This window comes from Macrosteles quadrilineatus, unplaced genomic scaffold, assembly GCF_028750875.1.
Source record: "Macrosteles quadrilineatus isolate MER2022 unplaced genomic scaffold, UCM_ALF_1.0 Scaffold_4__1_contigs__length_99947679, whole genome shotgun sequence".
In the NCBI taxonomy this organism is placed as follows: domain Eukaryota; kingdom Metazoa; phylum Arthropoda; class Insecta; order Hemiptera; family Cicadellidae; genus Macrosteles; species Macrosteles quadrilineatus.
The window spans coordinates 28,167,826-28,183,628 of NW_026542597.1; the positions used below are offsets into that span (position 1 = coordinate 28,167,826).

General features: G+C 35.3%; 1 protein-coding gene across 1 annotated transcript; it reads left to right on the forward strand.

The window, feature by feature from the left end:
• Positions 1–855: 855 nt before the first annotated feature.
• Positions 856–8,499, forward strand: LOC128993492 (uncharacterized). The gene is made up of 7 exons (XM_054417435.1): positions 856–1,057; positions 3,424–3,549; positions 3,894–4,229; positions 4,606–4,698; positions 6,142–6,295; positions 7,008–7,193; positions 8,231–8,499. The coding sequence occupies exons 1-6, from the start codon at positions 919–921 to the stop codon at positions 7,171–7,173; spliced, it is 1,014 nt and encodes a 337-aa protein (XP_054273410.1). The 5' UTR covers positions 856–918; the 3' UTR covers positions 7,174–7,193; positions 8,231–8,499.
• The last annotated feature ends 7,304 nt before the right edge of the window (positions 8,500–15,803 follow it).

Genomic DNA, 15,803 nt, shown 5'->3' on the forward strand with positions numbered 1-15,803 from the left:
CACGCGGCCGCCGACCCCCCCACTACCTGGCGCGGCGGCTTCTGCCAAACATCAAAAGAGTGGTCTAGCCCTTACTAGCTACTATCCCTGGCCCTGGTTAAATGTATGTAAATATTAGTCCTACCGTAAAAAGTCGAACGCAGAGTTGAAAATACTTTAATAAGCATGTTTGCTGCAAAATTACATCACTTACATTATGAACATATATGTATTTCATTTAACAGGCATATCCCGTGTTTTTTGTGCTGATGGAGCAAAAAACCAAAGGTGCGTACGACCAAGTGTTACAGAAGCTGGTTGAATTGGCGCCGGAACTACACCCTCAAGTTATCGTTTCTGACTTTGAAACTGCATTGCAGACGGCCTTGAGGGAAAGGTTCGCCGACGCCCATATCCTCGGCTGATTTTTCCACTCGTCAACAGTAAGCACTAACCAGTATAAATATGTAAGATAATTGTACATAATTGACATAACAGTAGGCCTATGTAACACGTGGAAGTGCAAAATAAGAATAGTGGAGGGTACGTTGGGATATAAATGTACTTATTACGAAATGTATATCAATACAAATGAAGCAATAATATAAACAGTTATAAATGTCATGTTAAATAGTCAAGGAAATTGTGTGCTGATATTGAATTTTATTTTGGTAATCAGTTTTCATTTATGTACTCGTATATTGTATAATTCCTTGCTTAACCTGCAATTTAAGACTCGGTTCGGATCTACAATCAATTTTGGTCGTACTACATATTTTCAATCCAGTACATAAGAAACCTGGTTATTCCCAAGTGCATGGCCATACACAAAAACTATATGGTTACAATGGTTTTATTCAGGCAATGTGGAGGAAGGCTCGGTCTTTAGGCTTGACAAGAGCCTTAAACATCAATCCTGCCGTTAAACGTGCTGTGAAAATGACAATGGCATTGGCATTGTTACCGGAAACCCAGATTGAAGAAGGTTTCCGGTACATTGTCACGTATGTACAGGCCAACGGATTGGAACCGATCCTCAACCAGTACATGGCGTACGTGCGCCGAACGTGGATTCAAGGTGACGTTGAATACTCAATAACAGTAAAATAATTATTAAGATCACAAGCAGTATACTTTATACATCTGGTGGGTATAGTACTAACTTAAATATATTTTGCATTTTGTACTTATAATTAAGACTAGGAGAAACCCGTCGAAATCGACGGTTAGGGGCCTCTTCGTTTATATGGGTGTGTGGCTTCATTGACAAAAAATAATGCAAATGACATAGCAAAGTGGCATTTCCAAAAAGAAAAGATTACTGTAAATTGGCTGTTACGTAAATATTTATGTTTAAATGCATTGTTAATCAACGTATCGTATAAAGGATGATGTGATCTAGTTTAAAAGGAATATGACCTTTCTTTTACGACAGTAGCTCATTAAATAGTATTTACTCTTTGTACCATTTTTACAGCCAAAATGTCATGTTGTTTTCAATAATGTTACCAACCTAGTGGGCCACGGTCCGTAATATAGACCACTGCGAATAATTTTTCAAAGATAGGTACCGGTACCATTCTAGGAAAGGTTTCTGTGTTTGGATGTTATTAGACACAATAAGAGCTCAATGAACTTCTTCTACAGATAATTAATCTGCTGGGGAAATATAAGCCGAATTATAAATGCGAGTTTGGGCATTTTGTAACTGTATAAGTAAGATACATAGTATTTTTAGGCTGCTGCTCAGTCCACTTAAGAATATATTTTTTAGAGATAAATTATATTTTTTAGCTGATTGTAGCTGAGTAGCGATACTTAACATGCTACCCTCTTCGTTAGTCTATTAACATTCAAAGGCTCTCTAATAGTAGAAGTTCTTATTTGTATTAATACCCTTATTATGTGTTTACTAAGCGGAATGAATACATCGAAGTAACCTCTCTGAAAAGTCTGCAGTAAATTGCAGTTTTCCAGTTTAATGACTTTTTAAATCATGCACATATTTCTACATAAATATTGTAAAATGTTTTATTAAGTTGCTGTACACTAATATTAATTTAACAAAATATGGACACGGCTCATATGGCCAACGTGCCCTTCTGCATTTGTATTATTTTGTATTGTATTACACAATCAAAGACTTTTCCAATGATTGAAAACATCTGACAATAATCAAATGAACCTATGATGATCTGTCTAGAATAATATGATAAAATATAGGCAAAAGTGGTAATAAAGGCAGACACCAACCCGTACAATAGATATAACATATAGTTCAATACAAAATAATTAATTAAAAGAGTTACTATAAAATGATTGTCAACTGATTTCATAATAACGTTATATTGCAAAACATGGCATGATACAGAAGAAAATCTATTTTAAAATCAGTAAATAACATTGCAAATACTTCTTTTGGACAATTCAATAACTCCCAATAAACGTGTGTTGTTTAAAATACAATTTAATAATTAACAGCTGTTTAATTCAATAGCATTTATCCACATGATGAAAATATAAACAAATCTGTGGAGGGATCTTTAAGGGCTTCTGGGGCAGTGCCCTAACGGGATTCACTTCGTTTTTCTTTTGGTAACTCATCTAGAGACCAAGATCTTTCTTTGGACACCTCTACCAAGTTTCTACGCCCAGTCGTTCTCTCAAATTAATGGAGACAAAGTTTCCAATTAAATATTTAGATTCCTCCATGTTAATCTTATAGGAGAAAATCCAACTTTGATGGAAGATCCTGCCCAAACTAATAAAGATTTCAAAAAATTAAAAAGACTTAGCAAAACTACAGATCAGGGCCATTCTTTTGACACTTTAATCATCAAAATCGGTCCAAAAATGAGGGAGGAGTTCTGTTTACAAAAATCGGCTTAGCGTATTATATATATAGATGACTAGCAAATCTATGTATACCAATTTGTTTCTTTAACCCTCCAAGTGTCCATAGTTTTAGTCGTAATGTTCGCCCATTTATTGCGTAATCGCAGGGTTTATTAAAATGTATCTTAGAAACTAAAAAAAAAATTTAAAGTATACTGGTTTATATATAATTTTGTTTGGAAAATTATGGGCTTCAATGTGACATATAAAACACTACAAAAAAAATGTTCAACAATTTTTGTGGGGTTAACATTTCTCAAAAATTATAAAATAAATGAAAAAAATTGTGTTAAGCTTTAACAATTTACATTCTAAATACCTGTGTGTAAATGAAATCTATGCATTCCAATAACACGACACACTTTCACCAGTCTTAGCTGATAATACCACAACAAATTTTCATTATTTGGCTTCACTATGCCAAAACATATCACCATTTGGTGAATAAATTTCATTAAACAACAGTTGTAGAATAATTCTTGCCGACTTTTTTAATGGTAGGGTATCTACCTACGTTATTGGACTCTATTAATAGTGTAATTTGTTTAGGTGTTGGTGGACAACACCTCTCTGTGTTTGGTCAACCACGGAGGACCAATAACGACCAAGAAAGCTTCCACAACCAATTGCTGCAAAGGTTCAGCCATGTTCACCAGAACGTGTGGAGATTTCTTGGTAAGAAATTCTAGCATGTTTGAGGATAATAGAGTTCCTATTTCACTAATAGTTTTGTATGTGTTTTATTATATCGACAGATAATCTCTAATTACAGTTTAAGACAGTATTGATAACACATACTACTACACAAATGTAGTTTAAAACTTGTAATGTTTAACATTCAGTAAATATCAGTAAATATACAATCTGTAATTGGTTACTAGTTTTGTTGAATAATTACCAACATACTTGTACTTTCTATGTGTATATTATTAATTAAAGTAACTACGTCTACAGCAGCCAATAACAAATCATATCTTAGGTTTGTGCAATGTTTTAAGAACGGATTTGAAAATTTTCAGAAGAACTAAGAAACATTGAACACGCATATGTCCAACAATACGCAACTTATGAGAATGGAGTTGCAAATGACGCTGTGCCAGCTCCATCTTATTTGTCCAACAACCGCAGGATTCAGGATGCTACATCGTTGTTACTTGCCAGACGATATAATGCAGGTGAATTCCTCCGGAGAGTGAGCAATGTTGTACCCACTCCGAGGAACAACAATTTGACTGTTGAGGATGCAGAAGAGGAGGTAGCTGCACCACCAAATGAGGGGTTACCGCCACTTCCTGTCGCACTGCCACCAGGGATGCGGCAGATCGAGAACATGCATGAGATGCCAACCGACAATGGTAATTACATTAGAACCCCGTGCGTCATGGCCTAGGCACCAAATTTTTTTATTCCCTAATAGTGTTACTGGTAATATGCGTACATGCCAAAAAGAACTATTATTAACTTTCATCCTATGTTTTGAATGCAAATAAAAATATTTTATAATTTCAATTTTTTTAGAGCTATGTAAGGTTGATTTACAGACACAAGCAACAATAATCTTAAGAAAACATTTCTCTCAAAGGCTGTTAAGACTGACCAGTGACCAAGCCCTGTGGATTATTGGAATAGATTCATCTTAGTTGGCCAATTTGAGATATACATATTAAATGTTATACATTCGGTATAGAGTTAACTTATATGTAATTGTCTATTTCATTTTTTCATATACAGAAGACGAAGACGACTTGCACATCATTGTTCAGGCTCCGGTCAGGAGAGGAGGCCGCGGGCGTGGACGCGGAGGAGGCCGTGGGAGAGTACAAGGTAGTTATTTCTACTTTTATTGCTAGACTAGAGAGCACTAGACAAAGTTACAAAATAATTATGAAAAATTTTCAAAATCACAAAACAAAATGGTGGCCATTTAAAATTTTTTTTCTAAAATTACGTAAAACACGCCAATTTTACAATCATATTATAATTATAAGTGTTTTTACGTAATTATATTACAAATATATTGTCACCTGATTTCTTGAGATTGGACGAATATTAACAGAATGGGAGTGTTGCTGAAGGTCTAAGTCCCGGAAGGTCCAATTAGACCTTCGACACACATTTTGCAGTTTGTACTTGTTGCTGAGGGTCAAATCTGGTAGTATGTCGAAGGTCTAAGTCCCGGAAGGTCTAAGAGTACAGTCAATGCAAAAAAAACTCATCCACTGATACTGTTTTAGACCTTGCGGGATTAGACCTTGGGCACACAATGAACATTTTGTAAATAAATTATTATACAATGAGAGTTGCTAAAGGTCTAATTCCCTGAAGGTCTAGGGGATCACGCAATACTAAATTGGCGGGAATCACAGAGGATTGCGCACGTGAAGTCAGAGAAAACACCCCCGTAGCAATAGCTGCAACAGACTTTTGCGTGATTACGCCATCGCGCATCCCGCATCCCGCTGTGACGCTGCGTGATTCAAAGAAACCAAGCCTTAAGGCCGGTTCCGAGGCGATCGATGTGATTTTCCACCGTGGGTCCGAGGTCCCCGCTTGTTTCGAGGTCCAGGTGAGGGACCTCGGAACCAAATACAACCGAAAACGTGTTCGTTGCCAGAGAATAATTTTAATATCAATGTTAAGTGATTTTTAGCGAGACCTTGGAACCCTAATGGAAAGTTTAAAACTTCTTCTCGGAATTTCCGATAGGAGCGTAGCGATAGTTTTTACTTGTACACAGTGTGGCATGTGACATAAAATCACATTCTTCGCGGGAACCGATGTCCGTGTCCGTTTCTCTCACATATAATGTATACACTATACACCCTCTGATACATCCTTCAACTGGAAGCAGAGGCTCCCCTTTAATCCCCACCTCCACCTCTCTCCAAGATTTCTGTCTGTCTGTCTGTCTTTCCTTTTGTCTGTAACACTCAAGATGGCATTTTACGCAATCTTCTCCGCGAAAACCAGAGTACCTATCAAGATCGAAGTCATTTTAATGTATTCACTGGATTGGCGAGAGTGTCTTTAGTGATTTAAATATAGCCTCACTACTTTATAAATAAAATTACGGAAATTAAATAACTAGACATCGTCCAAATCGGAACCAGAAATTCTTTGAGTATAAAATGTTTCTTGAGTTTTGACTACTAGAAAGAAGACCTTGAATCAGTGAATCAGTGTAGAAAATTTCAGGCATACATATAATAGGTAAATATTTTTGAATTTCAATCAAATTATGTTTATATGTTTCTATTCCACGTGTAGAAGAACTAGATAACCCAGACGATCCTGGTATTCCACCAGAGGAACCTATACCTCAAATGCGTGGTCGAGGGAGAGGTGAAGGACGAGGTCATGCCAGGGGAGTGAGGAGAGGCAGAGGAAGAGTTTGTGGGAAGACCTCGCAGGGGAGTCGGAGGTAATGATTTCATATACTCATGTGATCATTATAATGTCAGTTTAATCCAGAACGAAGATGGAATTCATATTATAATTTTAACATCTATAAAAAAATTCTGTTTCGAAAATTGTTTATAACGTGTCGCATTTGTCATGTAAATATAAATGACCTTATTACCAGTGGCGTAACTAAGGCCAATACGACCATGTGGAGGCCAGTGCTCAGGCCAGGAGAGAGAGGGGGAGAGAGAGAGAAAGAGAGAGGGAGAGTGGGGGGAGAGAGAATGTAATTGGTGTGTACAGGATCTATTTAAAACTATATTAATTTTGGTCTACAGGTTATGTGTGTAACATAAAAACAAGGTATTTTGTACCATGTTCAGCATGAAATGTACGTGTTGCTATATAGGTCAATGCTAATGTGAAAGGTAAACGAAATGGTACCCTGACTGTAGTACCATTAACAATAGTTAATATCTTAGTGTAATTTGTTACCAGCACAACTGTATTCCAATTTTTAACAATTTTAGGAAATGAATAAATTAAAAATATAATATTACATCCTATTTTAGTACAAAGCTCTTGAACAAGGTAACAGTTGATAACCCTAGGATTCTTTGGAAATTGACAATTTATAAACTAACCTTGAAATCATTAGACATAAGCAGTCCCTGTTAAAAACACCGGTTCATCAATAGTAATAAAATAATGCAGTTCAATAACTTCTTTAGCGCCCATACCGGCACAACAAGGTGCAGCTCCGGCACCGGCAGGGTTAGCCGCAGCTCCGGCACCGGCAGGGTTAGCCGCAGCTCCGGCACCGGCAGGGTTGGCTGCAGCTCCGGCACCGGCAGGGTTAGCCGCAGCTCCAGGAACCGGAAAACGACGTGGAAGTGATGGAGCTAGAAATTGGACTGGTAAGTCAAACAAACTAACTTGTAAAACATGTGGCTCATAAACTTTGAATAAGAATAACAAATAAATGAAATGTATTAAACGACACTACGATGTTTTTAGCAGTTTTCTAACATCCATATTATTGGATGCAGACAGCTAGTATTGCTATTCACAACCAAAATAGTGGCTACAGCATCATTAACATTTTGGACAGCTGTTCTATTTTTGTTTGTAAGTCTAAAATATATCTCTAAATCAAGCGGAAGGATGTTGACTAAATTTTGACATTGGGAACTGTAAGCCCTAAAAGTGATAGGCATCAGGCAAAATATAACGGAAATTTCTGAAATAAGTATTCCTCTAAAAACTCATTTAAAATATTAATTTTAGCCTAACGGACAAAAATCACTAGTAACTACATACTGTACAAAGTTTACACTGATGATTACTCTATATAGGGTACAATAGATCAAGTGTTGATGAGTGTTTTGTGTTGGCTACGTTATAGTGAACTGGTGTAAACTCAACGTTTTCCTCTTATTTAAGGGTATATGTTACAATTGTCTTGTATGAAAGTTACAATTATAGTTTGCATAATTCGAACAGCTGCTGTATTCAATTGAATTAGTATTACATTTAATTCCATTACAATGATCTTTTTCGTAAACAATTTATGTTATCTGTCTTCATCTAAACAATAGTATGAAAGTATTTGTTTTAAAGAGTATGCTTGTGCAAAATATTTTCTTTTACTTCAATAACAATTTAGTAGAGTACCAAGCAATAAATCATTTACTTATTTTTTACTTGTTTTATTAATTTACAACATACGAAATATCTACGATTGAAATAAATTAAAATGTTTGACTATAGTTCGGCCGCTTAGAAAACGACCTGTGCGCTAATGCTAAACCAATGCTGGAGGAGGTCGTTTTCTAAGCGGCCGACCTATACCAGGTTAATTAGACTATTACAATCACCTCTCGCAGTAGACACAATTTCCCTCTTTAAATTAAGTTCTATGATGGATGCACTACTTGAGTTTCGATTGTTGCAGGATCATGCCATCGACCGCCAATTACAAATGTTGGGCGGTATCCAGCTAGATTTGAACGACGTTGAGGCGGCAGAAAACGAGAGGCCGTGCATCGCATGTGCAGTCAACACCAGGACCTACATGGTCGAGCCATGCGACCACTTCGCCTTGTGTGGGCGATGTGTTGCGATACATCGCACCACTGTAACAGTTGTAGATGGTGACAGGCGGGCTATAAGATGCCCAATATGTCGCACGACTGTCACCAACTACCGCAGAGTGTTTCAGTGATAGCGTTAAATTATAATTATGCTTTGTTTTTGCGTTTTACTGAAAATACATCGTCGCAAAATGTAAAACTGAAATAGTAATTGCATAAACCACCATCTTAAAACATTATATGTGGATTTCCTGTAAATATTTTTTAATTTTATATACTTACTAGTTGTGTATACATTAAACACTATTTCAACAAACAATGTGGTTGTTTGTCAAAACAATTTGTATTATTTGCTCCATATCCCCCCTGAAATGAATGTCAACATTTGTTAGATTTTTTACATTAGGCCTATTATGTTTTTTAGATAGTTGTGTATTAAAAAAAAAATACCCTGTTTCAACAAAATTCAATTCACTGGTTCCAACTTCAATAACCAACAGTAACACCACGACACGACTACCTATTTTTTCATCCGATTAATATGCATATACAAAATGAATTTTAAATCTTATATCTTTCAACAGATGTTTTGTTGAAATAACATTAATTTGAAAAGGAAACTTATAACCTGTGGATGGAATTAAACAAAATTAAACACGCTAGTAAGCTAATGACGTAACTTGTCTATGATGTAGTCGATGATATAAGCTACAATATAGCTTCAATATGATGTTTAATTAAATGCATCGATGAACACGAATACTGGTGTAAAAACAAAACAACATTAACAACGGTTAAACATAAATACATGTTTTCTTTTCAAATCATCGAAAGAACACAAAGTACACAATAAGTAATTTCAATACGGTACTATAAAAAAAGTCAACACAGTTGTGTTCTAATAATTTTGCCAGCTCAGGTTTTCCAACGAAGATCAAAAAGTAAATTAGAAAAAGGTGAAATATAAATGGTGAAATATAATTCTAATGTACCTTGGAACCTGGCTAATGACAAAAAATACTTAATTCTCAGTATCTTACAGAGGAAACACCTATTTAGCTATGCATCGCAGTGCAGAATACTTTGAGGGAAGAAAGTATATCTAATGGAGATGGCAAACAACCAAACTACAGTAAAAAAACCAGCAATTTTAGAGGCCTTTCAATGGTTATTCCATGTTAGCACTTATTCGATTGACTATAGCACTTATTACATAGAACAAAGCCAAAACTCAGGGTCATGGCTTGAATTACGTCCTAGCCGAATTACATTAACATTAAAATAGGAATTGGCCGATAACAGAATTCTCTATACAGGTTCTGAAATATTACGTTTCTAGATACCGATTCCAAATTCTAAAAGAAAGAAAAAAATTAAATACTAAAAATAGTCTAATATATTCAAATGAAAATTTATAAAAATATTTGCATAACATAGCCTACATAGACAGCATTTGCAAATAATAATTGAAGAATACCTATTTTGACTGTCAATATTGAAACAATACGCTGGACAGTAACCCATATTTTTAGGACGAAAGTTGCCAAAGTCAACGTTTTGTTGTTCGTATCATCATTGTACAACCGGCGTAGTCCATGCCGGCAAAAAATTATCGTGCGTTTTCGGCTATTTATCGTATCCAAGCCGGTTTTTTTTAACGAAACGAAATAGTCGTAGACAGAAAACATCATAGCGCTGTTACCATGAGCTAAAAATTATACAACTTGCGTTAATTTGTAAAAATTAGCTGGTGGACTGAACGACCGTGGAGTGAATAAAACATCCCGGTTTTATTAAGGCCACGTGATGAGGGTTGCGGAGTCGTCGATTGGTTGGGGGGGGGGGGGGGTGTTGGAGGATGGGTGGCGGACACGTCACTCTTGCTGTGCTCTGCCACACTATTTTCTATATCTAGTTGAAAACAAAGGCGACCACTGTCTGCCTGTCTATCTGTTCGACTCGAAAACAAGAATCAGTGTGAAGGCCTCTTCATACAATAGTACTGGGGGACCGAGCCTTGCTCGGTTGTGGCATTGACTAACCAACACCAAGTATACTTCCCATCACATTGTAAATTTTGAAGCTGTGTTTTCGTGTCTAGTTCTGTCCGGTACACTGTCGATGTCGTGTTTTGTTCAATTTTGTTTATAGTATTCAAGTGTTAGTTTCACTCCCGGCAACACCTCGAGCAGCTTTTTCGGCGGCGCCACCGGTCTCCCCGCGGCTAATAGGCACACTTTGACTCCATGCCCTCTACACGTCCGACACTGGCGGCTCCACTAGCTGCGCCACATGTTGCTCAAGGCTAATAGGGGCCTTACTTGAACTTAAAGAAACATTTCGTTAAGTGCCAAGAAATTAATCACGCACCTACCTACATAAATAACAGTATTTTTGTCATAAATAAATAAATGTAAAAATTAAGTAAAATAACACATCAACACATGATTATTCTGATTGCTTATTACATACCTTATAGGCCTACATTGCTTGTATTACAGAGTCGTTATTTTTTTATCAATCAAATGTCTTGGATTGTAATGAAATCATTTCTCGAAAATCATATTTAAAATATTTTTTTATCAAATGGTTTTAACGATTGTACGTACTTTAAACCACAACCTAGCAAGGCTCAGTCCCCCGGTACTAAAAACTTAAAATGCGTGATATCTATGGTGATATTTATAAGACCAATGTCTGTTCAACAAAGAGTAATTATTGAGCACCTGACATCCATCAGCAATATGGTATGTTCTTTTCCGACGAATCAAAAGGCCAAAACATTGGCTGATGTGTTAACATTTAATAAAATGCATTTATAGATCAAAAGGTATTTATTTCCCGTGCTATTGCCGTTAAAAAGCACGGGTACAACAGCTAGTTATCAAAACATAGACAAAAATACATTAAGAAAGTGTTACCATACTAACAACATAATACATTGTGAAAGTTTGTGTGTTTGTTTTTCTTATTGGGGTTCAATCACTCACTGGTCGGATTAGGTTGAAATTTGGCATGCTGATAGCTCACTTTCCCGAATAGGCATATTTTTATCTCAAAACTCATTTCGTGCTCCGCCCGACTCGATTGTCCGTTAGAGCTTGGATTTGCAACATGTTGTATTTTACAAACAAAGACAATTAAGGTCTATATCAACCTATGATTACATTTGAGCACTTCTTCTTTATATCATAAGTTTCTTCTACATTTGTATTACAATTCAACACAGGATTTACTAATTTGAAATATACGATACAGCCTATGAAATAACTACACCTTAGAGAAACAGATTGGGCAAATTGGTTTACTTCATACCAAGCTATCAATAACATAGGTTAGGGTTCACTTACTCTACGAATCATTGACACAATGAGCCTTCAAATATGTAATTCTTAAAACACATGGCTCACTTACTCTACAAATCATAGTCTATACGAGCTTCGTAAATAATATTGAAGGTTCACTTGCACTACAGGCTCGTATACTATACGAGCCGATCAAAAATATCAAATAAATTAAGAGGGTTCACTTACTCTACAAATCATAGTGCCTATGAGCCAAGCGTATGAATTCTTGAATAATTCAGGAATAAGCTCGTATAGTATACGAGCCAAAATACTGAATTTAAATAAATTACAGGAGTAGGCTCGTATACTATACGAGCCTATTTCATGATAACTATTACACAAATAGAAGACGGCTCACTTACTCTACAGTTCATTGGCACAATGATCTGTAGAGTAAGTGAACCCTCTACAAATATTAGAAGGCTCACTTACTCTACGGTTCATTTAGCTACTCGTCACGCGGTTTGCAGCGCATCGTTGCAGGCGTGTATGGTAAACCAATACCGCAGTTCTGCCGTTCTGCCTTACTTCTGCCGTTTACTAGTCTTGCAGCGTGAAAGAGAGCTTGTTATGTTAATGCATTGTTGAATTTTTAACTTGTGTACTCGTTGCTAGAAATCAAGCAATTATCAAGTACCGGTATTACAGGAGCTATTTTAAGAGTTATTACAGACTTAATTTTCAATTAATTAAAAAGACTCACGTAAAAGCTTATGCAACTAATGGAATTACTTACTGTGTTATGAACATTTCTATATAATTAAAGTTGTAAATATTTTAAAATTGTTTAGAAGATTGCCTTTTTAGTGTTTTCTACAAACGTGTCTCAACTTATACACATAGACTGGTGGAGTGGTAATTTATATTTCTAATCATTTAACTTTAAATTATGAACGCTTTCAGTCACGTGAAGTTGAATTAATTAAACTGACATTAGTTTTTACCATAAATGATAAACCTTTTGAAATTGACTTAATAGCTTTGTATAGAAACTATAAATATGATTTTCATTTTTTCCGCAATGATTTGCAACGTATTTTGAGTAATTGTAAAAACACAGCTATTATGTTAGGAGATATAAATTTATGCATTTTAGAACAAAATAACAGTGTCATTGATTATTTAAGTATAATGAACTCATTTGGTTTTGAGTCGTTTATAAATGAGCCAACTTGGGGGAGAGAAAATTGGGTAAAGTGTTTAGACCATGTATTCATCAGAAGTAAGACTAATTTAATTTTTCATAGTACCTTTAGAAAACTATGACTTTACTGATCATGCTGGAGTTAATGTAAATTGCGTAACAAGTTGTGATAGTGCTTTGAAAGAGGAGTTTGTCAAGGCTGTAGATCATTCAATTTTAAAAAGAAGGTTGGCTGAAGTGAGCTGGATGCCAGTGTTTGATTGTGAGGATGTTGATAAATCTCTAACAGTTTTTTACGATATTTATAATAAATGTATTGAGCAATCAAGTTTTTTAAGGCCTATTAACAGTAAAAATAGGCATCGAACTCCATGGATATCGGACACACTAATTAAAAAGATAAATGAAAAAAACAGACTTCACTCTCGATTGAAAAAGCACTATGACATACATTTGTTTAATAGATATAAAGAACTCTCTAGAGAATGTTCTAATTTGAAAAGAGGGGAAAAAATGAATTATTACTCATCTAAAATTGAAGCAGTAAAGGGCTGCATCAAAGTCTTATTGGAATATATGCAAATCTATTATGAGAAAGTCAAAAAATGAACTAACATCGATTAATATAGATGATAAAATTGTACAGGTTGAGGGTAATGAAAAAATAGTTGCTGACTCATTCAATAACTATTTTACTGGTATGCCGGATAAGCTGATTAGAGAATTGTATGGGCCGGGATTCCATGCCATGCCGGATATCGGTCTAGCGTGCAGCTCAAGGTTAAGTTTATCTGAAATTACTGAGGTAGAATTAGAAAGTTTAATCTTAAGCAAACCAAATAAACAGTCTGTTGGCTTTGATGGTATGAATACTATAAAAGAAAATGTTAAGATTTTTGTCCCAATATTACGTGACATTTTTAATTTATGTATAAAGCTAGGTTACTTTCCTTCTAGTCTAAAAACAGCACTCATTGTTCCAGTATATAAGGCAGCTGATCCATTGCAAATGAATAATTACCGACCGATTTCACTTTTAAATACCTTTGCTAAGCTGTTAGAAACTTGTGTGAAAAGCCAATTAGTTAAATATTTTTCAGATAACAATTTATTTTCAAATAATCAATTTGGGTTCATGAAAGGTAAAAATACTGACCTAGCAGTTGAAAGACATATAAGCGAGATAGTTAATCATGTTGATGAGCGTAAACCAACAATAGGAGTTTATCTTGACTTTACTAAGGCATTTCACTTAGTTAATCAAGACATATTATTACATAAACTAAAGTTATATGGAATTCAGGGAAATAGTTTTAAGTGGTTTGAGACTTTTTTAAATGAAAGAAAACGGATGGTTAAAATAAAAAAAGTTTACTCAGATGTATGTTCTCAAAGGCTTGGCGTCCCTTAAGGGGGAGTGCTTGGACCAATTTTATTCACAATTTATATTAATGACATGTTATCAATGGATTTAAAATCGAAGATATATGCTTTTGCTGATGATACATCTTTAGTATGCAGTGCTAACAATTGATGAGCGTAAACCAACAATAGGAGTTTATCTTGACTTTACTAAGGCATTTCACTTAGTTAATCAAGACATATTATTACATAAACTAAAGTTATATGGAATTCAGGGAAATAGTTTTAAGTGGTTTGAGACTTTTTTAAATGAAAGAAAACGGATGGTTAAAATAAAAAAAGTTTACTCAGATGTATGTTCTCAAAGGCTTGGCGTCCCTTAAGGGGGAGTGCTTGGACCAATTTTATTCACAATTTATATTAATGACATGTTATCAATGGATTTAAAATCGAAGATATATGCTTTTGCTGATGATACATCTTTAGTATGCAGTGCTAACAATTATGATTTACTGAGGATGAAAATTAATAATGATTTGGACGTAATATCAAATTGGGTGATAAGAAACAAATTAATCGTCAATACTTCTAAATCTAATGCAATGATATTTACTTACAAACCTCATTTGACAGAGTCGTTGAAAGAAGAGATCGATCTACGTTGTCATTTAGTTACTTGTTTTCGTGATTGTTGCTGTACAAAAATTAATTTTGTTGATTCGGTCAAGTATCTTGGCCTTCATATAGATTCAGATTTAAAATGGCATACACATGTTAATCAACTATGTAAAAAACGTAGAAAAATTAACTATAATTTCTTTCATTTGAGACAGTTTATTACTCCTAAACTTCTTAGCACGCTATATTTATCCTGGTTTGAATCTACTCTTAAGTATGGTTTAATTCATTGGGGAGGGACGTTTTCAACAATACTTAAACCAATTGTAATAATGCAAAAACTTACATTAAAAACTATTTGTGGTGTAAAGAAATTTGACTCAGCTGCACCACTGTTTCAGCACTTAGACGTACTGCAGCTAGAGAAGATATATTTATATTCAAATAGCTGTAACCCGCGGGCTTTGTCCCGTTTAACTTCTTAATTTTCAAGATTATCTCGTTCGCATGGCTCAATCACGTCCTGGTTGAAGTTTGTTCGCTACGCTCACTCACCTTTAGGTTGGAGCTCGTTCGCTACGCTCACTCACCTTTAGGTTGGAGCTCGTTCGCTGCACTCACTTGCCTTCAGGTTATCTCGTTCGCTACGCTAACTCGCCTCCAGGTTGAAGTTCGTTCGCTACTCTCACTCACCTTTTGGTTGCAAATTAGCTGTTGTCATAAATGTAAAAGAAATAATAGTGCTGCACCCTGTTGGTAATCCTTGTAACTTTAATGCCATTGAACATCATAGAACAGAACCAACTTGTTTAATTGAAACAGCTGTTAAGATTCAATAATTCCATTTCTCATAAGGTTAACATGGGAAACTCCAGATCCACTGGGGCGGAGCCCGAAAGGATTTTTGAAATAAGAATTTGCCTATATGTTAATCGGGAATGTGAGCTATCATCATGCAAAATT